The 25,546-nt window shown below is 38.4% G+C and overlaps 4 protein-coding genes and 1 pseudogene across 5 annotated transcripts; 2 read left to right on the forward strand and 3 right to left on the reverse strand.

Moving 5' to 3' along the window:
• Nucleotides 1-343: 343 nt before the first annotated feature.
• LOC111336918 (UDP-glucuronosyltransferase 2C1-like) lies at nt 344-5,501 on the reverse strand (annotated as a pseudogene). Its single transcript, XR_015995476.1, has 5 exons — nt 5,303-5,501; nt 3,668-4,278; nt 3,314-3,520; nt 1,354-1,642; nt 344-884 (listed from the first exon to the last, which is right to left on the reverse strand). The product of XR_015995476.1 is annotated as a UDP-glucuronosyltransferase 2C1-like (transcript).
• A 3,972-nt stretch (nt 5,502-9,473) lies between these two features.
• Nucleotides 9,474-10,858, forward strand: LOC111336923 (serine/threonine-protein phosphatase CPPED1). Its single transcript, XM_022943102.2, has one exon. The coding sequence runs from the start codon at nt 9,551-9,553 to the stop codon at nt 10,514-10,516; it is 966 nt and encodes a 321-aa protein (XP_022798837.2). The 5' UTR covers nt 9,474-9,550; the 3' UTR covers nt 10,517-10,858.
• A 1,533-nt stretch (nt 10,859-12,391) lies between these two features.
• LOC111336914 (proteasome subunit beta type-3) lies at nt 12,392-13,609 on the reverse strand. Its single transcript, XM_022943088.2, has one exon. The coding sequence runs from the start codon at nt 13,489-13,491 to the stop codon at nt 12,874-12,876; it is 618 nt and encodes a 205-aa protein (XP_022798823.1). The 5' UTR covers nt 13,492-13,609; the 3' UTR covers nt 12,392-12,873.
• Nucleotides 13,610-13,648: 39 nt separating this feature from the next.
• Nucleotides 13,649-18,823, forward strand: LOC111336915 (transmembrane protein 50B). Its single transcript, XM_022943089.2, has 6 exons — nt 13,649-13,854; nt 14,847-14,947; nt 15,588-15,655; nt 16,144-16,236; nt 16,736-16,796; nt 17,714-18,823. The coding sequence occupies exons 1-6, from the start codon at nt 13,762-13,764 to the stop codon at nt 17,754-17,756; spliced, it is 459 nt and encodes a 152-aa protein (XP_022798824.1). The 5' UTR covers nt 13,649-13,761; the 3' UTR covers nt 17,757-18,823.
• Nucleotides 17,967-24,469, reverse strand: LOC111336916 (uncharacterized). Its single transcript, XM_022943090.2, has 7 exons — nt 23,841-24,469; nt 22,807-22,962; nt 22,024-22,244; nt 21,564-21,679; nt 20,673-20,807; nt 19,691-19,862; nt 17,967-19,175 (listed from the first exon to the last, which is right to left on the reverse strand). Exons 1-7 carry the CDS (start codon nt 24,199-24,201, stop codon nt 19,029-19,031), a joined length of 1,308 nt encoding a protein of 435 aa, XP_022798825.2. The 5' UTR covers nt 24,202-24,469; the 3' UTR covers nt 17,967-19,028.
• Nucleotides 24,470-25,546: the final 1,077 nt, after the last annotated feature.

Genomic DNA, 25,546 nt, shown 5'->3' on the forward strand with positions numbered 1-25,546 from the left:
GCCAAAAGCTAATAGTGAAGGGGGCATCACTCTTAAAGAGAATCCTTGCAGCCCATTGCTTGCGCAAAAACCACAGTTTGGGTCAGACCTTGTGTAAATAACTGGCCCTTATTTATCCTTGCAGATCACTCGAACCAGAGCAGCAATCTCGCATCAGTCAGATTGAGAGAAGTTAAATTTAATATAAAGTCTGTCGATCTGCCTATGCTTTTTGCAGCATATTACTGACTCATGCTGAAACTGAAAGTGTATAATCATAGGTGAACAGAACTTGACTGAAAAATTGCTCAATTTCTGACAATGTCTTTCTATGATTCAAGAAATTCAACAATAACATCTGGACTTTTGCTTTTGAGGTTCGGTGTTTAATAACAATACTTTCAGTTAAATACTTGGTGTACGTCTCAATTGTCTATTCTGAATCAGTCATCAAATAAATACATCACTTAATAAAAGTATACTCATACCTATTATGTTCAAAATAAGTAAAAAAATTCTAAACCCTAGTTATCAGTACAAAAGGTGTATATCTAATTTTTGCTTCCAAATCATCACGACCTAATATTTCTAATAGAACAGTATAACAACAAACATCATAATTTTACTCCTCCTTGGTTTTGATGTCCCCCTTTTTACAGCAAATTCTACACAAACACCTGCATATGAATCTTATCACCATGATAACCAAGGTTACTATGGCAACAAGGAAAGCCATGACGTCCAGCAAGTAGTACTGGTACCAAGGGATGTTAAACACTTGAGCTCTGAGGTGTTGGGCTCCACCATGTCTGACCACATACTCTATCCAGTTGCAGGTTTCTTGTAAAGGTGTATAACGACGATCCTTTAACAACCTAGAGATGTGCATTGCTTTTGTTTGAAATCTGATAAAAAAAAGACATTAATGTAAATTGTTTTATGAAATAATGAATTTTACTTTTTTACAAATGTTAGCTTGCAGAAAATAATAGTTTATACAATCAATTCAGAGGCCGATACTTTTGCCCCCCCTCCCCCCCACAACACATCCATGCTATTTTTAAGACCACAAGGCAGTCTCCAATGGTACACAGGAGTACCAATATTGTTACCTGCGCCACAAAACTAACCAATCCCAACCGCGAAATGAAATATGATTGATACTTGAAAAACCATGAACACATGAAATGTATCTACAATGTTTAGTCTCACACGACCAGTCACATGCATGCGAAGACGTCAGAACAAGCACGTATTACCCCCCAAACTGCTCGCTAATCAGCATCATTCATACAATTAAAATTGTTTATGCCTGATTGGCCAAAAACATATTTCTATAAATCACTTTTGACAAATATACCATATACTACATACTGTGGTTCCCCTACAACTGTTTCAATTGTTTTAAACAGTTGTTGGGCACTGCATTTTTTATGATCAACACTTAAACCAAGGCCCAAATGCTCAGCTTTCTTAGCATTACTGTCTTGGTCTCCACCCAGAGGAAAGGCTACCACAGGGACCCCATGGTATGCTGACTCATACAGACTGTTATGTCCCACATGAGAGACAAAAGCTTTGATGTCCTTGTGAGCCAAGAGATCATTCTGAGGTAGCCACTGTACTGCTTTGATGTTTGAGTGAAGAGAGGATGGAATATAACCTGCCAGAAAGAAAAAGCACCCAGTTTAGAGCCCAGTGAGCCCTTTAGTACCAATGGTAATATCCCAGTTTACACTGCATGAGTAGCAGTATTTCAACTTCTTATGACCAGGTTGCTAGTCTATCTCAAGTCACCCCGCCTCCCGGTTAGCTCAATTGGTTAGAGCGCCGGATTGTGTTGTGTGGGAGGTCGAGGGTTCGAGCCCCACCCGGACCAATACTCATGGTCTTAAAATAAGTGAGGAGAATTTGCTACCTTTCTATAATCAAGAAATGGATAGATATTCTAGTCCTCTCAGATAAGATGAATAAACCGAAGGTCCCATCTCCAGCAGGGTTAGGGGTAGGAGACATTAATTTTCCACGCAGGAGATTACTGTGTGGTGGATGTCCTCCCTTGGGTGGGATGGGTGGGTGTTGGCCCTGAAAAGCCCCTATGGGGAGTGGTCAATTAACCTATGTATGTACCTATGTATGTTTGTAGTATACCATCACATTTTCCAGAGAGGTTTAATTTATAGTTCCCCTTTTTAGATCCCTGAGTAGGAAGAGGTCCATTGACTGACACAATGACTAGGGTAGACCTCACAATTCAAAGTTCAACATTGTAGCCATTAAGGCCAGAAATCCCTCAATAACTCTGAGAGAGTGACATCTATTAATTAGTTAATTTGGTTAGGCTGGGGACATTAAAGAACCCACTCACGAGATTACTGTGATGTGGTCTGGCCTGTTTACTGAGAATTGGGGGGAGGGGGCATCTTCAAATAAGTTTTATTTGATTGTTTGTAAACTGCTGATGCAGTCCAGCCAAAGTCCCCCGAAAAGTGTTGTGATGCGCATTTGATCATATCTACATGTTAATTTGCGCAATATAAATGTTAAATTATTATTATTATTATCATAGTGACAGAATCTATTTACCATGTCAGTGCATAATCACATGGAAATTGTGATCACCCACTAACTGACAGCTAGGGGACAGACAAGCAGATAAGTATACTCAGAGAGATAAAAATACAAAACTTGGACAGACTAACAGACCAAAAACTGATTGACTGAGATACACCTGACTGCATGATTGCCTGACTGACTAAATGACTAACAGTATCTACTGACTGACTAACTTATTGTTTCGCTCCGACGAAGGGCTAACCCTCGAAACATCAGCTTTTGTAATCGTTACGGTGGCCAATTTACCATTTCAACTTTGTTGATATATCCAAATTATTTCATTACCCCCACCGACGCAGCCCCAAACAGTTTCTTTAGAAACTATCAGCCTTTATTAACTTATTGACTAAGTGGCTGATGTGAGTCAGGGTACATGGGCAGTGACTGATGGTTTATCTCTGAGCAACAAACAAAGGGGAGCAGGATATAAAGATGAACAGTTTTAATTAACTCTTTAAATACATGCTAATATCAATATGAATATTCTCCATACTGTTCTCTATACATTTCCTAAGGTGCTGACAAGGAGAATTTGTTTAACAATCAAGAGCTTCTGTAGTTATTGATCATTTCCATTATTCTCCTGACCTTAGAATGTGATTCAGGGGTGATGCTGTCAGGAGAAATTAGATGCTAGTCACTCTTAGGTTTAAAGGGTAAGTGGCCTATTCATAAACTTATTCAATTTTTAAAAACTTCTTTGTGAAAGGATGAACACCTTTAAGTCTCCACACAACTTTTTGTTTCACTTTTCCAAATGCCTCAGCTAGCATGTCCACTTTCTCTTTTGGAAGGATTGAAGCCACCATTGAGCCAAAGGAGACAATAATAAAACCATGACCCCTTGAATTACTGACAAATTCTTCTAAATCAGGGGGGAGGGGTTGAGCATCTTTGACATTCAGTGGTCCAACCATAATATGACCTATTGAATAAAATGATACGACAAAATATGTTATATTTTAACTTTTGACAGTGAGTTGTATGATTCCTTGAAAACCATAACAATTTAAATTAAAAATCCAATCTTGAGAGATAAAGGGTTAATTGGTTAAGTTTTATGGGTTCTCACCTGGCAACAAGGGTTGTGGGTATTCCAGTGCAAAATCTGCCATGATTAAAAGTAATTCTACATCAGCAACAGCTTCCTCAAAGCTTCGTTCAGCTGTGATGTTGTATCTCATTTTAAGAGCATTCATTGGTCTGTTATAAACTATACTTAGGAACAGTCTCTCTCCAATGTATGATCCCAGATTCGTCAAACGTTCCATGTACGTCATTTTATCAGTAAATCCAGTAGGAAGTTGAGGAACATAGGAAATTGGTGAGGGTATCATGTGATAAAAAGCATCTGGGCTGTTAGGGGGGTAGGGGAATAACTCAACACGCTGAACCTTGAGGAGTTCTCCAATTAATGCTGCACAGAATGCTCCACTATCATAGATGAGGAGATCATAGTTTTCCAACTCCTTGAGTAATTCAGTGGAGTTCAATGCACTTTCACATAATGTTTCTTGAATCTTGCTCATCCTGAAAAGCACCTCCATCATTTTTTCCTTCTAGCTCAAGGGGTACAAGGGTTTCCTCTAAGAATCCTGGCTTGTAAGGTGCTTGGTAAATCCTGTGTGGCACTTCCTGACTTGGTTTCATTTTGTCAAAAGATGACGGAACAACCATCATAACCTAATTACAACGGTACCAATAAAAATCAAAGGTATAAAATTAATTGCTTATAAATGTTAAAATTAATGTTCTTACCCTTCACACCCTATGAGTGACCAGCATCTAATTTCTCCTTACAATAATAGTGCTGAATTACTCATTAAGATCGTGAGGATAAAGGAAATGATCAGCGACATAAGAATTTTGGGTTTAATTGTCAGGGCTCAACACTTACAAACGGTAGTCAACGAGCCTCAGACTAATAGAAATTCAGTTTTGGTCAGTGGTTTTCAATTTCCACTATCTAGTTTGGCAAGTAAACAAACTGAAATTGTTGAAACATCTAAGTTCTCACAATCTATTTGGCTACTAAGTTGAAAAGTTAGTGTTGAGCCTTGATTGTGCAGTAAATTCTCCTTGTCACTGCCTAAGGAAATGTATAGAGAAGATCACGGAGAATATGGATGTTGATGTTAGAGTGTATTAAAAGGGTTACCTCAGTCAAACACTCTCGACGGAATTTTTTGGATATCTCACTCAATCTTCATAAAATAAAGCATTTAAACTGAAGTTCCGATGTGCAGAGCAACTAAACTTTATTTCAATCGCACGTTGCTGTGGTTGTAAATTGGCTTTGTCGTGACCTTCATGCACAGTAAGGGTTCAGAAATCTAACCTCGGATTTTCCAACAGAAAGTACCCTTTTATTGCTACCGAACTAAGAAAAATTTTAAATCCTTTTTTGAGAACGGAATTTAAGATATTAGGGAAATTTGCAAATAAATCGTTTGAAATTTATCGTAATTTATGGCCTCAGAAGGAACGTAAACAAAGAGAACAACACCTGCTGGTCGAGCTCTGGAGCAGACAACACACATGTACTTAACTTGAAATCGATTTCAGTAGGATTACAGTGATCGATGCAAAACTAATCTGACCCCTAGCACCAACATTAAAAAATAAATTTCCATGATAATTTCTCCCCCTAGCTAAAAAAAAAAAATAATTGTATTATGCAAATAGAACGAAGGACAAGTCACGCGACCTCATGTCCACGAGTTGCCAACTCTGCCAGAATGTTTCTTGTGTTTATGTACTGTGATCCTCCTGTGGTATGGAAACCAGCTATTCGCGCTGAAAAAACTGAGTTAATTGCTAGAGTAAAAACTAACAGTAGCAAAAAAGAATAATTAAAAGGATGGTGCAACCCTATCAAAACAGGGGCCATCTTAGAATACTCTCTCGCTCCCAGACTCCTAGTTTTCAACTTTTCATTGACAGCGGGAAGGCGAAGGGTGATGAGTATGAAGGGCGGGTGGTGGGGTCTCGATCGGTGCGGTGGGAGGGTACGGCGAGGTACAATCTGCATTGTTGTTCATTTTGCTGTTGGTACGAATCGCGTACGCAAGAAACGAATAATTACTTCTACGATTAGGATATTTTAGGTTAAAGTCGGTGGTTCTGAGAATTTCACAGTCAATTTATTTTTTTTCCTCTTGTTCGTGGACATAAGAGTAGCCATTATTTATCACCTGGTTGGGAGGGGTAGCCAGGGGATTTTGGGGGGGCCACTTTTTATTCAGGGGGAACGGAGGGTGAATCATTCGTCGCTTACTGAGTATAAAGTGAGGACTATAGAAAATGATAATTGACTGCCAATAAGGGGGTGCGGTTCATAAGTATTTGCTGGGTTTTATGGGGGATGAGGTAAATTTCCTTAAAACACAACCAACCTCCCCCCTTACCCGGCAATTAAGGCGATCATTTATATGCTCAATGTCAGTGCTGGCAAGCGTCAGGCTGGTATCATCCGCGTACATTCTAAGTTCCGAATATGTCAGACAATGTTTCAAGTCATTGATATTTATCAAAAACAGAAGGGGTCCCAAATTGTTCCCTGGGGAACACCACATCTTGAACATTTCAGAGTTGACTTACAAAAATCAAATATGACAAATCTGAATTCGATTATCGAAATGGCCAATAAGAAATCGGATTTAACTTAACTCTTGAATAATTTCATAGAATTTGGCGAAGAAATACGCCCTAGGTTGGCTTTAGAATCCTTTTAATTTATCTAACAAAAAAAAAAAAAATAGAATATGCTTTCCATGGCTGGTAGTTCGTTGCTTTACACTACCATCATTTTTTTTTGATAAGAAAAGACCAAGCTTCAAAAACATTAAGGGCACATTCTGTAACTACAACATGCCATAATTTTATCATCGCAGCCGTAGACACCTCTATACAACTTTCTGTTTAAAAATTTGAGAATCGAGTCTTTTTTCCAAAGATTCGAAAAATTAGTCTTAGCTTATCGTCATATCGATAAATTAGTTTAGTCAAATAAACTGAAGTCAAATCAGAAGCGAATTGCGCAATCCAGATTTCAAAACTATTCCCAAAGTCAAAAATTTTACAGAGAGGCTTAGCAGTTTAACCTGACTCAAGTAACTCCAGCTGTCACGGTTCTTATGTTACGATTTGCATCACAAACAGATAGACGAAGAAAACTGAACGGCCTTCTTAAACATACTCAAGAGATAGGAAGGAATTAGATTCGTATAAAGGCAAGATTGACACTGATAACAAACGTTTGAATCCTCAGGACTCAAGGGATTGTCCAACTAGTTTTGAGGCTCAGAAAATACATGCACAGCTTCATTAAACTGTACTCTTTTCTTGCTTCTTGGATGTTCCTTGGCGTAAACCTCACTCTTCTGTTCATCTCTTTTGTTTCCATCGCGGTGTAGGCCTTCCAGCGCTGGTTGTTGAATGTTCCAAGTTGTGTTGGGACAACTGAAACGCCGAGAGCTGTTTTCCTCAATTGACGACGCTTTCACGCTGACAAAAGACTCACTGACAATTTCTCCCTTACTTTCTACTGAAGGGAAATTTATTGCACGAAAAACGAAGCGCAGCTCTCTTTTTTCCGCGTCTACGTTCTTTGACACTTCGCCGGTGTGCGTTTCGTGATGCTCTGTGTCTTGCATAGCGACTCGCTCTTCAGCACGATTAACTATCACGATTTTCTTGTCCATCGAAAATGCTTCTCCTAGTTACTTTAGCGCAGGTTACTTTCTTCTCTCACTTAAATTTCAAAAATTTCCTCTACACCTTTAGACTTCTGAAAATAAATTCCCTCCGCTGCTCAAAGAGAACAACGTCTGATTGGAATTACAATGATTGACACGATACTTTCACTCATGCTTAATCTGCATAACAAAATAACGGTAATACTCATAATCTCGACAACTAGATTCTCCTTACAAGTTGACGTATTTCTAATACAACTCACATTGGAGAATTACAAACGCCATGTAAAGGCCTTGAGTTTTCAGTTAGCTTTCTTTCAGGCAAAGGGAATAGCTACAATTATTTTTCTTAAGCAGCAACTTTCGTAGCGTCTCAATTCTTTTTGTACATCATAGAGCTACTTACCGTAAAATCAGTCTACTTAAGGGGGAGGTCGAGAAACGTTAGAATAACTTGTAAAAAAAATTATGGGATATTATCCGATCACACGCTATTTGCCTGTGGCGGTTCTTGAAAGAATTCACACGTTTAAATGTAAGTAATTAACCTCCAATTAATGAATGACGTCAGGAAACACTAAATGTGACTCATTTCTGTCGCAATCATGAATGCTACCAACCTCATTCGATCGCGAAGAGTCCTCATTCTTCCAAAGGAGGAGAAAAATCTGATACATTGCAATACAAATGCAGTGATTTTGGCCACTTTCGGCCGATTTTGAATTTTGAACACTAGTGGCCGTCTTTGGATTTTGGACACCAGTAGCCGATTTTGGATTTTGGCCACTATTGGCCTGTTTTTGGATTTTGGACACTAGCGCCCGATATTTGGTCACTATTGGCCGTTTTTGGATACTAGTGGCCGTTTTTGGATTTTGGACACTAGTGGCTGGTTTTTGGCGATTCTGTTGATATTTAATTATTAGCTTGACGTCAGTAAGTCATTATATTCTAGAATCATTTTTCTCCTTTGGAACAGCGTACTCATAAATATTACGGTAGGATGCGGTCGGTTTTCTGTTTTGTAGGTGAAAAAAAATCTTTTGCAACACCTTCTCGCGTCACCATACAACCTCTGGTTTTTTCCAATGCTATAAAGTTTTGCACCATAGCATTAGCCACATGTAGTCCCAGACTGCCTATTTTGCACCATAGCATTAGCCACATGTAGTCCCAGACTGCCTATTTCGAGCGTGTTGCTAGGTACACCAATAGAAAGCACGGCCCATAGTACTGTTAATCTTAAACGTTTCAACATATTCATGCTGAGCTGAGGGATATAGTTGAAATTCATCTGGGCCTTTATTAAGTGGATAAGCCGATGTTTGCCCATCTGGGAAAATTATGCCGAGATGTGTCAGCCAAGTTCATTCCAGGCAATCCACTTTAGTTTCTCCATTCCAAGTCACCCTTGTTCTTCCTTAGTTTGTTATTTATACGTCTTTTGTGTTTCTCTTTCCGGCTTGCTGAACAATTTTTTAATAGTCTCCTTCAAGTTATTCAGTATTTCTTTCAATTTTGAAATTACTGATTTAATGAAATATTCAAAGCTTCCTCTATCACTGATTTATTCAAGTAGGATCTGTTTCTTTAATGGTATTGATAGATTTGCATTGACCGATTTGATAAATAAACTAGAAATGTAGAGAAACTGGCTTGCAAATCGAACTGTATCGCGCAGAACTTGTACAACACTGTCTGGTAAGGTGTTTCTCAGAAAAAAGTCTGAATTTTTACTTTTCGTGCCAGACTTTTAACAATAAATTTCATAGAACATTTAAATAGCTTAGCTTTTACAACTGAAATAATCAGTTCCAAATTTAAGGAGAGAAGCTTGCGTCAAATGTTTTGACTCGAAAATTATGCCACTGTTTTTTGTTTTTTGTTTTTTTGGCAAGACATTTTAGACGAGTTTAGTTCTCTCTTCTGAGTCGCATATTAGAGACATTTGGCAAAAACAAATCAGAAAAACAAGAAAACTACAATTGTTTAAAGACAGGGAGCAAGTGGCCATTCGTTTAGTCTTTGTTTTTTGTTTTTTGTTTTTTTTTTTGCTTTTTTCCATGGAATTAGCAAATTCTATTAAAAAATATTTAATTCATGGTTTGACGTCCGCTAACAAATTAGATAAAAAGGCCCGGGATTTGCATATGCTAGTGTGCGCATGTGTTACAGCGAAGGCATATGTTTTATAATTTGAATTGGAGAAAAACTATACACGAAAAATCTGCGGACCTAAGCGATCGATCAAAAAAAAAATGCTTCGACCGGATAATCTAGGATTAAATCTGGAAATTCATCCCGATGCCTTGGTGATGAACCAAGCGAGTAGGGCCGGAAAAACACCCGAAGAAAGCCGAATTTTGAAGGCAAAAGATTACAAACTACCTGTGTTTACAAGATACCGCGAGGGTACCTGTAAAGAAGTTTTTTATTTCGTTCAAGTTGTGGCTCCAAAGTTCGGCCTCGCCGCACATCCTGAAGAAAGCTGTGATGCAGAGAAACGCGTCTTAGAAAAAGTCGTGAATATTCTCAACAACATGAGACCTAAACCGAGATTTTTACTCGTACAGGGAAATTACACGAATGCATCACCAAATGATAAAGAATATTTCCCGCAGATAGAGAGTTTCAAGTCGGTGTTTGAAAATTTAAGCGCGGAGATTCCTGTTGTGTGCGTTTGTGGCCCAACGGACTGCGGTAATCCACCGACATTGGACGGCATCGAAGCATATCGCAATAGTTTTGGCGACGACTGGTTTGCATTCTGGGTGGAAGGAGTTCAATTTTTAGCGATGAATACCAGTTATTACAAAAACCTTAACGCCGATATGGAGAGTTTTAAAACAGAACAACAGGAATGGCTTGAATCAAAACTGTTGGAGGCACAAGTAAACCCGCCAAAACAAATCGTTCTTCTACAAACGACCCCATGGTTTCGCAAATCTATAGATGAGGAAACCGACACGGACAACATTGAATTAAACACTCGCCAAGAAATTGTTCCTAAACTCTTAGAAGCCAACGTAAAATACGTCTTCACTGGTAATTTGAATGGCTTAGGAAAGGACAAAGAATTAGAGATAGTTCAAACAAGTTCTTTAAAAAAATTAGAAGAGGTGGGAAATCCAGGATTTCGTGTTGTCAAAGTCAAACCAGAGGGAGTTGCACATAAATTTTTTTCTTTGGACAACTCCCCAACAGATCTAAATTTAGAATTTTAATAATCATTGCTTTTTGCAGCTGCAATCGACTTCAGATTAGGGTGTAATCCGATAACTCAAATGTTAGAGCCCAGAATCAGGTTCTCAAAAAATTTCCACAACCGCTGATTCCGTCTTGTTGGGATAAGAATATCGAAGACATTTTCATTATTTTCACCCTGCTGGCGCAAAGCGATTAATCAATGAAGAGAAACATTTCAAAGGAAAGAAAATCAGAAGTTAAATATTTGCTGTGGGTCAGAGACAAGTATCGAATCAAATATATATCAAAATTGTTTGTTTGTATTCTTAGAAGTGGTCTTTCCTGAAAATATTAAACTGCGATTTTCGGTTTCTACTTAATTGAGGTAGTTTGTACAAAAGTGTTTATAATTTTAAACAAGGCATTTTCTTCGTGGCAAATAGAATATTTATGAATTTAATTCGCTGTCATCAAATTCGTGATTTAGCATCAAGTTGGCATTTTCTAAGTTCGTTTAGTACCTACCACAAGACAATTAACGAGCTGAAATGAGATTCTCGGCTTTCACAAAGTCCTCTCGTCGTATTAAGGAAATGATTTTAACCGCGAATGCATAGGACAGATCATATTTCAACAATTCGTTTTAGGACTATGGTAATTTCGCTTGCATCTTGTATGAACATTTTTATTTGGTCAAGACACTTTTTGTCGATTTGTTTCGCATTGAAGATGAAAAAAGAAGACATTTCTTTTAGCCAACGAAAGTCGAACAAATGATTATGTCACAACCGTTTTGGTTACTTTCAGTTTGGAGAATAATACATAAAAACTTAGAAAAAGGTTTGAAAATTGAATATCTAGTAGCATAAGTATGCTTTTCTTAGAAATTAGGGTTTGGTTCCCTAAAAAATAAAAAGAGCGTTCTTCGAAGGGAGTGTCGTAAACCAAAATCAAAATTATCCCAAAGGCCAATCAAGAGAAAGGAAATTACCTTTGGGGGACAATGAGAATCAATGTAAAACCAACCCAACTACCTAATGCGCGGGAAAATGCGGGCGACCAGGCCGTGATTGGTTTTAGTTTCACATCTGATTGGCTAAGAGAGTGGTGCGATTTTTCTGGACCAATCACAGAGCGACGTGAACTAAAACCAATGCGATCCCAGATTGTTTTCAACGCTCAGTTGTAAATTGCTCATCATCCAATCCAGGATTACTGAGTACCGGTAATTTAGTCAAACCGACAGTAATTTTCTCCTTCCCAATCGATTGTTTCTTGTCTTGACGCCGGATATGCAAGGTGACTACGCGGTAAATTAGTCAGGGAATTCAATAGTTGGAAGTAGAATGGCTCCATAGAGGAAGTTTCTGACGCAGCTCATTTTTGCGGTTGCTGGAAATTCCGGTGATTACATCGGAAAAAAATAAATTAAACCGCTTGAATGCCCGTTGAGCTCCCTATTGATTCTCTTCGCCCTTTCTTTTTTTTTATTTTATTTGTAAATCTAAGTTGAAGGCCGAATTTGTACCCTAAGGAAAGAACACGCGTTGTGACATGATCAAACAGCTGAAAATAGGAAAAAGCCCGCCTCTTCTGTCAAAATGCAAAGAAAAATAAAATGGATCACACTTTTTTAAGAACACATTCACACATTTTTCTGTGCATCAAATTGTTTAAAACAGTATGTGTCCCATGCTTGGGCCAAATTTTCAACTTATTTTTCCTACAGCATCTTTAGGTCATGATCTTCAAGGTTAATTTACATGTTTTCCTCTTGTACATGCCTGTCTTCTCAATTTATTTGGTTTTCATTCACTTTCCCTCTAGATTTTTTATCAACATCCGAAGGATAAATTTTTTACGATTTACAGTAGTGCACAGCGCATATCTCATCATTTGACTGAGGACAAACATTGCCAAATGCAGTGATTTAATAGAAGATTCTCAGGGATCAACAATCAACAAAATCTAAATAATCAATCAAAAAAGACTGACAGATCAGGGCTATACTTTCAACAAGCTGTGTAGACAATAATATCAAATACTTTCCTATGCCAAAAATTTTTTTCCTCTCAAATCTGATCCTAAAACTGAAAGAGTTTATAAAAGGGCAAAACTACTTTGGGTATGGTAGTAAGTGGATAAAGAAGGTAAAGTGGGGTGGGGTAAGGCTGTATGAAACTTTCTAAGACCTACAGTCTCTTCTACCCCCAGGGTAAAACTACTTCAGTTTTGCTTTTTCCACAGCTTCGTTTTAACAAGTCAAGTTTTGCAAGGTTAAACCATATATTTGAAAACAAATAGTAGCAAACTGTTAACTACAAAATACAGAGCTAATCCGAGGTTACAGCTGTTGATGTGCCGTGTTATTTTCAGTAGCAATGCAACATACAGTCTAGTCCATTCTTGCTTTTAGTGTCCTAGTCGTAATCTTATCTTTCTCAATCACATGAACAATGCCACCCCAACCACTGACAGCGTCTCGATCCACAGCATTCATCAAGGCTTGGGAGATGGTTTCGAACAGATCATCTGGTTCGAGGTCTGGCTCCCACAGAGACTCGCACATTCCATACATCTGCTCCGAGCAAGTGCCACTCACCACAAAATCTTTCGTCTCCATCGGGCATCCGATCAGATCTAACGTCGCGATATACGGCTCATTGGTCTTCGGATCTAACCCGGCGATCACCGGTTCCACAAAGTAAGGCCCGAACCTCCTTTCATAGAGCAAGTTTGACACCATGCTCATGAAAGTTTTGGGCTTGATCTGACGGTTTTCTCGCAGTTCATACAAATTCTTGCGGAAAGTTAGCCGGTTTGACACGGTTTGTACGTCCGTCGCTAGCCCAGGAAGACCCAGAAAAAGCTTGTCACCCATTTGAAAGATTTTCTGAAAATCGCAAGACAAAGTTTGAGCTTGAATTCCTAAACGTCGATCTGCCGCAACTGCGACACAATCTTTGCCGACCATAGCTATGATGGCAGCACCGTTATATTCCATAATAGACATATTGAAGTTTCTGTGGGTATGTCTTTAAATTGTCGAACTTTCGTCTGATGAAAAATCTTTTGTGGCGCGAGCACACCACCGTAATCAAGATGGCGGCTGCTGACTAATTGGAGTGGTTACCAAGTTTCAATCGAGCGGCTACTAAGTCTTCACTGCTGAGGCACTCTGGGAATTAGTTTGAGTGTCTGTAGTGGACAAAATTATACAAAGGAAGGATTTGCAAATGACCTGAAATTTTATAGACATTCTTGTTAAACTGAACTAGCAATCATGAGTGGATGCTTTGATAATATTTACTTCCCTGATATGGAGGCTGTTGTCGAGAGAAGGAACTTAATTTCGTCAATTTCAGCCGGAACTCTGGTAAACTTAACTTATATTTTAAATATTATTGAAATCAGTATCTATTCATAGGAAAAGGTTATGTTTTAATGCCGAGGCAGTCTTATTAAGTCATTAAACTCGTCATCATGAAATAATTTTTTTCATACTGGTTTCAGTACAGCCTACCTGAGGTACATAAGAAGTAAAAAAATATGTATTACAAGCTTCCAGGACAATTTCTCTCGCAACTTTCTTGATCGATTGGAGCTTCTTGAACGCAGAGACCTTAGAAACAAGACTCCGAGCTTTGGATTAAGTTTCTCGATCGTTAGGGGAAAAAGTAGAGCGGAAAGACGTTTTATTCATTGTTATTTGATATTTTAGGCAAATGTTTATCTCACTTTAACTTTAGTCTAGTATTTAGCATGTTATGACTTGCTATGACTTGTCGAAGGCTACTGAGACTAAGTGCTGTTTCCTGAACCATGGAGACAACTTTAAAGTCTATCTCTACTTGTTTGTTTCACTCCCACAGACTGATATCTAAAATTTGCAAGCAAAATATGTCAAAAACTTAATCAGTCATTACAGAATTGAACCCAAATCTACCATATTTAGGTACTTCTATTTTGGTAATAGAATATTATGATTTTGGAATGTGACAACACCCCTACCCTACCTCAGTAGTAATTTGTAGTCGAACATTTTTCACTAAGAGGATTCCCACATCATGACTCCAAGATTCTGTGTCATAATTATTTAAATTTAACCCTTTACAGCCTAACATCAGTATGCATATTCTCCATACTGTTCTCTATACATTTCCCTAGGTACCAAAAAGGAGAGCTTCTTTAGTTGGTGATAATTTCCTCTATTTTCATGACCTTCATGTTTGATTCAGGGGTAATATTGTTGGGAGAAATTAGATGTTAACCACTTTTACAGGTTAAAATTTAAGATAAAAAAGTGAGGCAGTACTGAATGTCTGTAAATTTTATTGTCTTGACTGTTTGTTTTTGTCCAACCGATAGTTTTTCTTTGGCTGGTGGATAATGATTGATAATGCAGCGAACGAAGATTTTGAGCCTGCATATCATACCCCAGGCGTTATAGCCTCAGTGGGTGTTTTTATGTAAGTATGTGGTTTGTTTTTCCTTTCTCACAAAAATCGTCACTGATATTTTTGCTTTTCAATTGCTGGATGTTGGTTAGGTATGCTCAAAAATTTTTGCATTATTCATTTGAGCATCACCCCTTAAAACATGGCATTATGATCAAAATAAAGCTTAAATTTTTTCAAAGCATTAACTCTAAATAACACCCTTTAAGAGCCTTTCAACCTTTCTCCTCCCCAACCGGATCAACTAATAATCCCCTAACTGATATTTTTCTTTATTCTCATCTCTTGTCTGCTTGACATTCTATTGATATTGTAAGGAGAAATTCTGTCTTGGTCACACATGTATGGGAGTTAAAGGGCTAAGAAGTTTTGTCAGTATGCCGGCATTATGCCCCAACTAAAGCATTATGCCCAAAATTAAGCAGGCATGATTAATCTGACCCTAACAGTGATCCACCAACAGTTCTCAGGAACATTTCCATACTGTGTGATAGCATTATATGTTGAGTTGAACGGTCAATCCATGTTGTCTTCTCAGCTGCATCTTGAGTCCTTTCATCAAGTAGTAAGGAAACAAAGCACTGTAACAAGACATTTGCTGTTGTATACAAACCTGAAATTACATTTTATATTTTTATTTTTTTGCACACAGGATTAATGCAGTGTCAAATGCCCAGGTTAGAGGAGAGACATATGGCACAAGTTGCATTGGACAAACAGGTATGGATGATCACTTACCTGACCCTGCGAACCATAGTGCTTGATAAACAAATATTGTGGATCAAAAATCATCAAAAGATATTTTTATGGAAAATCTGTGAATTTTTCAGAAAGCATCCAATTAAGCAGGTAAAAATTGCTTGTTAATAGTTTGCATTCAAAACAATGGAAATTTTTGGCAAAATTCCCTATCACTGGTAGGTTACTTTTGAGGTCTTTTGCGTACAGGTGTAGTTGAGATTGATCCTGCAGGGCAATTTAGGGGAGGGGTGTATAGAGTGTGCAATCCCCCCCCCCCCCATATGACCTTAAGATTTCTAATACAACTAGTATTCTAGCAAAATTTGTTAATGCCACCTGTCGGTTCCATCATCCTATAGTGGTGCACCCCTTCCCAAGAAAACATTCTGGATCTGCCTCTGGTCCTAACAAAATGTTTCCACAAAATTTTTTTAAGTCTTTTTTTTAATTTTGATTGGTTATCACAGGTGCTCGAGTATGGCTTATAATGGGTTTCTTACTGTTATTTGGGAGTTTGATCGCAGCTTCCTGGATTCTTTTTGGTGCTTATGTTGTTCCAGGTATTGTTATAGTAATAGCCAGCAGGGCCCCAGTTGTGTGAAAAGCAGTGAAAAAATTGTTTTATCTGACATTGATAGTGTGGTAAAAAACAAGTCGATGGTCACTGTGGTTTTAACTTGGTCTGCACTCTTACTGACAGTGATATTTGTCATTACAGTAATCAAAATTTGTCGTAAACTGACTCAGTTGTACCTTGTGAGTCCACAACATGTTAACCACTGTGATGATAAACCATGCCAACCACTGTCAATTTGATAAATGAACAATTTTTTCAGGACTAAAGTTTGTGTCCCTAAGTGGAAGTCTCCCCTGAATATCTGAAAGGAAAGGTTTCATCGTAATTGCATTCTTTCTGAAATTTTACTGTAAAAATTCAGTGGTGATGTTGGTCTATTATTTGCTGATTGTTGATCACTAGCCATGTCCTCAATACATTTCTTCCTCCTTATCCATTGTTAGGAAAAGATACAATGTTTGTCAGTGTTATTTTTTTTACAGCAAAGCCTCATCCATGGCCTGGAGTGGCAATCTTCCTTCAAAATGCTTTCATATTCTTCAGGCAAGTCGGAATGTTTGATGGTTATGAGTACCCATGATGCAAAGCGAGACATAGTGGCCTTGTAGTTATTGCCCTGGGCCCAGTTGTTTGAAGGCCGATTTGCACTAACCTAGGGTTAAATTTTAATCCAGGTTTCTACATTTCTCTGTTCAAAAGCCATTTTGGAATAATTTACACAATTCCTTTTAGAGCATTCAGTCATAAAATTGTAGACAATTGGAATTAAACTGAATTTTCTCTTAAAGCTTTCAGATCTGAAATCAAATTTCATACTAACCCTGGGTTACCTCAAACCACCTTTGAACAACCGGGGCCTGGACTGTAGGTGGAGACATCTGAGTTTGAGACCTGGCAAGCTCATTATATTGTGTTCTTGGGCAAGAAACTTTATTTTCATCATGTCTCCTCCCACCCAGGAGTTGTAACTGGGTAGTGATGAACTGACCGGGACACAAAATACTGGAGGGGGTACCATAACCTACAGTGGACTAGCATCCCATCTGGGGGGAGGGGGGGTAGTAAAACTCATAGTCTGTTCATGCTACAGAAACTGGAATGAGCTTGACCATTCAGCTCAACAACATATATTACCTATCTTGTTTCACAGTACCATGAAGCATTTACTCCTGGTCAAATAAAAAGGCAGTCTGTTATTTTTTTATTTTATTCTTTTTTTTAACTTAGAAATATGACAGTTAAGGGTTGGTTACTGAAGGTCCCTACTGGTACGAAACTCTGACAGATTATTTTAGGAAGGCTGGTTACAGTGCAATATTTTCATGCTTGCAGTAACTTTTTGAGTTTGTGGTTCAAAACTGAGTGGTTGTTATTTTCTGCTGCCAAATTGGTAAAAGTTTTACTTCCACAGTTCCTATACCTTTTTCTCTCACCTAATATTTTTTTTGTTTCCTTTACAGTGCAATTGTGTTCAAGTTTGGCCGTACGGAGGAACATTGGTAGAATTATGCATAGTCATGTAGTGCACATTTTTCAATGTTACCTGAGGCTGTAGAGAAAAAAAAAACAGCACAATTTTGAGTACTTATTTAACTTTTGTACATTATTTTTGAAGAAATTGTTAAGGAGTTACTACAGCCCCTCTGGACTCAAGGGGGTGGGCAAGGGAAATTTTTGTGTACACATTGCTGAAGGATTTTCACTGGAACTTCATTCAAATGAATAACAATGATTCTTTATTTTATTACCGCCAAATTAAGGGGCCGACCATTTAACTTTTGAGGGGGGGAAGGGTGATTTCTGGTCATCAAGAAATTTTTTTTCTAGCAATCTGCTGTGCAGGATATTTTTTCCGTTCTAAATGCCTTTTTTCTTCTGTTACATTTGGGCTGCATGCAATTTTTTACTTCCAACAAGCGCTTGCAGGAAATATTTTTTCAAAATCACCCACCCCCTCTCAAGAATTAAATGGTCAGCCCCTAAGAAAACTGTGAACACCTTAATTATTTTACAGTACTGTGTTATGACCAATCAGTTAAGTTTCTGGAGAGAGAAAAACAAAGAAATTTACTTATTATGATCATTGCTTCTCACAGGCCATTCACATGTATGTCATACCATATTGACGGTAGTGTAAATACTCTTGAAATATTTCTGGTGCACACAGTTTTGGAAGCTTGTCAGTAACAGTGTTGATTGTTCGAATAAAGCTAAAAGGCCACATGAACAAGTTGTTACACTCAAAGAATTAACAAATCAAAAACAGATCTCTATTGACTGTTTCCAGAAAATCTAATTTGCAGAAGGTAATATAATAAGCAAGTTTTGCAATGTTCAGTTTATGATGAAAAAGGTGCCATTGTCTGTGTAACAACTTATGCTGTTTAAATGCTTTTTCTTTGAGGGGAAAAAAAAGAATTGGCTTTGTAAGCCACAACACTAATTAAAAATTATATTGCTGAGACAAACCTGTTCATATTTTGCTCCAAATTAGGTGTAACAATCATTTTAAAAATATAACTTGATTCAGTAGGATTGTGATTTTATTAAAATGAAAGTCACCATGTAAATACATTGTTTTGCTTTAATACATCCATATCACATTCTATGACAAGCTAATGATGGCAAGCTGTTAAACTAGTTAAAATTTGTGGAACTTCTTAATATGCAACAAAACTGACAAACATATTCAGGTCAATTCTCAATGCCCACAAATCAAACTGTTGCTGCGAGCTACAGTGACCTGTTGCTAAGTGTGACCTAGCCTCAATTCATTTAAACACTGGGTGGAAACCAGCGATAAACTTTGACAATGCCATCATCCCCTCCAGCTGCAAGACAGGGACCTTGCCCATCATCATCGATAGAAATGGCATTGACTGCAGATTTATTTACTTGGAGCACACAGTGGATTTTGGTGAACTGAAATAAAAATTACTTTATAAAATGACCATTTGTCAAGCATCTTGGGACATCATATTTGAAGAGCCATGAAACAAACTGATATTTTCCAATGAACTCTTAAACTCCCAAGATCTGATTACTAATTTTCTCCTCTGGCTGCTACAAATTTCCTTGTAACTTAGTTATGAGATATTGGTGTTAGATCATTACAGCAACTTTTACCTGAAAAGTTTACGTATTTTCATAACCTGTTTGCTGAATGTTGCATGAATATTATGGAAAGAAATTCCAAGTTAATCACTTCCAGGAGTTAAAGGGTTAATTATCCATAATCTGATTTGAAATTCTCCCTTGATGCTACCTTGCATTTCCTTCTAAATTAGTTGCGAGAATTTGGTGTCATATCAAGGTAACACCCTCTCACAGATAAGCTTGTTTACTCTCTTTATCAGTTAAATGAATCATATGTGGATATTTTGACGAGAATTTACATGCTGCTCCCTTCTGGGCTAAGTAATGATTTGTACACGTACCTGATTCTCCCATTTGCCGTTGAGGTGGTAGACATAGACAGTTCCAGTAGAACTGGTTCCTACAGCAACTATGGCTCCATGCATGGCTAAACATGTTCCACGTGCAACACCAGTAGAACATGGACCAATGACAGGAAAGTTGTGCACAATGTTGTCATTTAATTTACATTCCCTACGGAGAAATAGTTTATTTGAACAATAAAAAAGAGATTGAATTTTAAGAGAGGAATGTGCATGTTGATGGCTGCCCCTCCTCTCTCTTATCAGAGCCAAGATGAGGCTTGTCAAAATTCAGACATATTAACAAAGTTGAAATGGTAAATTGGCCACCATAATGATTACAAAAGCTGATGTTTCGAGCGTTAGTCCTTCGTCGGAGCGAATAGAGGAATTGTGGGTTGTGTATGCTTTTAAAGGCAGAAAATGGAGCTACGTTAATGGTGGGAACATGGCAACGAGAAAAACACGAATAAATTAGTGGAATGAAAAGCGTTCGTTGATCCCTGTGGGATTTAGACTGCCGGTTTGAAAGATGAGCTTTTGCTCAAGAGTTTTACGGCTTTCCATGCTACCTAAGTGTAAGGAAAGGCCGCAGATTGCCATATGTTGCTTAGAATGATTAGGTAAATTAAGATGTCTAGCGACTGGTTTCGATGTGTCCTTGTCATTCCTTTCCATGTCGCGAAGGTGTTCTTGGAAAATTCAACCTTGTGGACTCAGTCCATGGACCATTTCTGTCAACCAACACATGAGACTCCTATCCGCCTGGGCTATCATCTTCCACCATATCCTCTTTCTTTCAATTTTTCTGGCTACAGTTTCCAAAATGAACCAAGATAGAGACTTACATGCAAGGAAGAGGCATCTTTGCCTGACAATTTTGGACCCTTGAAAATAATCAGGGAAGTAAATACATGCAGTGGTGAAGGTTGCTAAGTGCAACTGTTAGGCTGTCTGCATCATTGCACCAAGAAATACATACCAAGCAAAGAGACCATTGAGGGCAGTTAGGACAAGAACTTTCTGCCCCCTAAGGACAGCACCGTGAACTCTGGGTAGGGAAGGGTTGGATGCTCTTATTCTAATGGATGATAACATTTGTGAATCTGCTATGGACCTGTGGAATAAATGTATGAAAATGATAATTGTAGAATGATGTATCGAATAGATTGACATTAGTGGATTATTTATAAATCATTGATAAGAATGGGGATTGTTCTATACAACTGTTTGCAGAGAGGTTGTCAGAAAAGTACACATGATAATCTCAAAAGATAATCTGGATATCCAGTAATCACTGAATTTTAATAAAGAAACAAACAAACATGGACAAAAGAACAATAACAGAGGATAAATACTGACATGCTCATGAATACAAGAGGAACAAAACAATAAAATAATTATGTTATAAATATCTTATCTTTAGGTCACTTTGAATTTGCTTTTGTGCAGTTTACATTGTTTCTGTCATTCATTAGGGTCTCTGAGTTTAATCTTTTTTTTCTACATTTCATCAAGTTTTGAAATAAAAGTCAGTTTTGGGAACAAAAAATCATTCATTAACCAGCTATGCCTCTTCCTAACAGTGTTGTATTTCTTGAAATCCTGAGGTCAAGTAATTGGGACCTGAAAACTACCCACAATACCTTTCAGGTTTGTTACATGCCCTAGCACTGAAAACTACCCACAATACCTTTCAGGTTTGTTACATACCCTAGCACTGAAAACTACCTACAATACCTTTCAGGTTTGTTACATGCCCTAGCACTGAAAACTACACACAATACCTTTCAGGTTTGTTACATGCCCTAGCACTTTTTCTGACAACCTTTCCACAAACAGCTGTATATATATGTCATCAGCTATCACTTACCACAAAGCCAGCTTGCCATTAACTGTAACATAAAGCAGAGTATCAGCTCCCCAAAGTCTTGTTTGTTCCACCCAGTCACCCAAATTACTCAGTATGTAATAGCAAGAACAATTATCCTGGCAATGAAAAACAAAAAGTTCTTAGTTTAGCCTTAAAAAATATATATTACCTTTAGTGCTCAGTGTATGGGTAATATTATTGCTATCCAGTAGAATGAAGGCACTAGCCTGATAATTTTTAGATCTTAGAAGGTCATACTTCTACCACACTGTACTTGACAAAATGCTCATCTAACTCTCTCTCATGTAAGATTTATCTTGTGTGATTTCATATTAACTAGATCCTCAGCTCAAGATGAAATAATCAAAAACTCTACAACTTAATTTCAGCAAATAATTGATGAGTTCAGTCAAGGCTCTGATAAAAACAAACAAACGTCTACACAAAAGGTTAACTAAACTGTGCTGATGCACCATATCCTAACAGAACAGTCTTCTGAAGCAGAGGCCAAAAAAGAGTTGTCTCCAAAACTGACACAGTTGACGGGACCATTGTGGCCACGACAGGTTGCCATAGCAACACTGGAGGGTTCCTTCAGGTTCCAGATTTTAACTGAACAGTCTCTAGAGCCAGATGCAAGAAGATCGTGTGGGGGGGTATCTAAAGGCTTTTTCCACAGACCTACAGAAAAGTGATCACCAACATCATAATCATGATTACTATTATTTTTATCATGATTGTTAAATCCAATATTAACCAAACCAAGAAATTTATTGACTGTAAAATCCTTAAATATCAATTCAAAAACGCTCTTCTTAAAAGACCTATTTTTGCCCAAAAAGCCACACGGGACAAAGCCACCGCCGGGCAGTTCACGGATGGTCACAACAATGATCATAATCATCATCAATAATGACCAGAGGGTCTCCTGTCACCTAAGCCCCAGAAATGCTTGTAATACTGTCTGTTCAAGAACACACCCCAGGCCATTGTTTTAAAGTGTGGTTGTTGAGAAAAGTCATGCATGCATCTGAAAGCACCTGTGAAGGCTACAAAAGATATTTGAGAAATGTACTGATTATTATTAATATTTATTGACATCATTGCTAGAAATGACTCAATTTATTGTCAGTGATAATTATCAAGAGCCCATCACCTTGAAACAAAAAACATAGCAATGCTTTTATCTTGATAACAATCCAAGACAATGCTTTAGTTTACTAAACAAGGAAATTATTCAAACCTGGTGTTTGCCTCAAAGAGATGGAGGTTACAGAATCAAGATGGCCCTTAAGAACCATTAAGCAACATCCTGTCCACCCATCCCAAATACAAATGTCACCATCCACACCACAAGTCACAACTCTGTCCCCAGACAATTTCACATCCAGGACTTGGCCTTCAAAGTCAAAAACCTTTAATTAATAAGTTAAATAGTAATACCAGAGAAAAAGAATTCTACCATAATTCTGTACGCCAAAGAACTTGTGGCTTATGTTTGTCTAGTCTAACACTTGTATCCCATCAGATCTTTGGGTAGCTGAAAAGAACCCATACACATTAAAGTCAATACTGCAGATGTAAGCAGCAGTTTTCTAATTGAACCTGGTGATCTTCACCATCAACTATTTCTAGTTCCTCTGATCAACGCTGTGTGATTATCCACCATTGACTGAAGATTTCCCTATTGCATTAATTATCACATTCCCCGCTAAGTTTCCTTCACTGAAACATTAGCAATGGTGGGTCCTGAATACTGGACCTTGCAGAAGAAAGATCCCTGATTGGTCCAGGGCTGCCTACTTCCTATTCACAGCTAACTTCAGCAAGGTCACTCCACAATCTGTCACATCAGGACCCACCCAGTAAGAATTGTCTCTTCTCCCCTGACACGAGGGACCAAAAAACTCTACTGATCCACCTATTTGCAGAGTACTGACAGGTGTATGCGTAATTTTTCCTTTCTTGGTGTACATTTCACATGGCAGAACCCCCTTTGCACGCACAAGATTTTGTCTCTGCTGATTGGCTGATAGCCTATATCCTCTATGGCCCTGTACTATGAAGTGACCAAGAATATTACATGTACTGCTGTTAGCTTCTTTGATGGGATTCCAACTCATCACATACAGGAAACCCCTAAAATTTCGCTACACTATTTTTTTTCATATATTCTTCATAAAATTTTCGAAACTTGCTTAAGGTCTTTCCAGACCTTGAGGAAGGTTTCAAAAAAGCATATGAAGCTAAAAATACTGCCGGGGAAATCCGTCTTACCAGAATGCCCCTCAAGCTCAGTTATCATACAAGGCCATTTTCCAATATGACGACTTCTGAACCACCTTTGATAGATGGCCTTCCAATCGATGTTGCAGTTTTTCTGACCGCCGTCTTTACCAGTAGCACCTGAGTGTCCAAGATTGTCGTCTGAGAATATTTGATTATCTCCCGTTATTTCTGTAAGAACATCGTATCCAAGATCGCGAACACAAGCTTGTTTCCACAACAGTTTATATTTTGGCTGCGCGTGCAACGCTAGCCATGTACGGCAGACTTGCCGTGATTTAGCCAAAGAAATTGCGTCTAAATGCTTCAGTATTTCATCTATAAGCTCCAAAGGTAGATCAGAGCAGTTCATCAGGATCAGTCACGCCAGGGTTCAACTTGAGTAACTTTCTGCTACATTCGCGACTAGCGCTTTCTTGCCGATAGCCGCCTCAAAGAAGGCATTGTCTTGTACACTGACTTTTCAGATATCAAAATCGAGAAATAACCACCACCATTGACATCTTTACTGTCAATTTGATGAAACTTTCATCCGTGGTTGGAAATTCCACGAGAATGCGTTACCTTTGCTGCTAACAAACTACAATCACTCCGTCATGTTCTTCATTTAGTCCATACTGGTATATGACCATATTACTTTGGGGCCCATTCGGGCCCTTTTACCTATACCTGGTCTTCAGTACCCGCCGGACAACCCTCACCACCGAGCTACCCTGAACGAGCTAACTTTTCACTTATTTCTTTAAAAAATTCAGCCGACCGTTCACATGAGGTCATGAACTCATCTCTGGTAGGCGAGACAACTCGGGGGAAAGGGGGGGGGGGGGGACGAGTTGTCTCTCCTCGGCAGGGATGTCTTTTCCTCATTTAAGAATTAACCTTGTCTCGCCCACTCGAGACGAAACAACTCGAATAGACAAAGCGTACAACACGCCACAACCAGAGCACAGAGCGCTGGACTGTTGTGCGGAAGGTCGAGGGTTCGAGCCCCGGCCGGACCAACACTCAAGGTCTTAAAATAATTGAGAATATGCTACCTTTCTATAACATCAAGAAATGGTTAGATATTCTAGTCTTCTCAGATAGGGACGAATAAATGGAGGTCCCGTCTCCTGTAGGGTTAGGGGTAGGAGACGTTAATTTCCCACGCACGAGATTACTGTGTGATGGATGTCCTCCCCTGGGGTGGGATGGTTGGGTTACAAAGGGGTTAGGTGTCAAATGGGACGAAAGTTCCGTTCCTCTCTGCTGCCATTCCCGTGGCGAATAAATTAATTATTTTTGTTTTATATAATTCTTTTCCTGTCGTACGCCACTCCGTCGAATACATAACCTGGCCTGGCCGAACGAGGGCTAGCAGATGTCAAATTTCATATAAACGCTCCGTGGTGTTGTCTTGGGGGGAGGGTAGGTCTTTATAGATTATGATAGCATAATTTTTGGCATAATTTGAGCAAACTGGCATGTATATAATTTCTGCCAAGTAGCAATGCTAGCATAATTCGCATATTTTGATAATTATCGGTTCATTTTTGGTGCTACAATTTGATCATTGTTCATCTCTACTCCCAAGCACTTGGTGACGTTATTCGATATTTTAAGTTTTAGTTCAAGTAGTAGCATTTGTAGTTCACTGTGAATCACTGAGTGGCGTCTGAAACGGTCTTAGCCCATGCAGGGTCTGGGGTGCACCGGAA

The sequence above is a fragment of the Stylophora pistillata genome, chromosome 14, assembly GCF_964205215.1.
Source record: "Stylophora pistillata chromosome 14, jaStyPist1.2, whole genome shotgun sequence".
In the NCBI taxonomy this organism is placed as follows: domain Eukaryota; kingdom Metazoa; phylum Cnidaria; class Anthozoa; order Scleractinia; family Pocilloporidae; genus Stylophora; species Stylophora pistillata.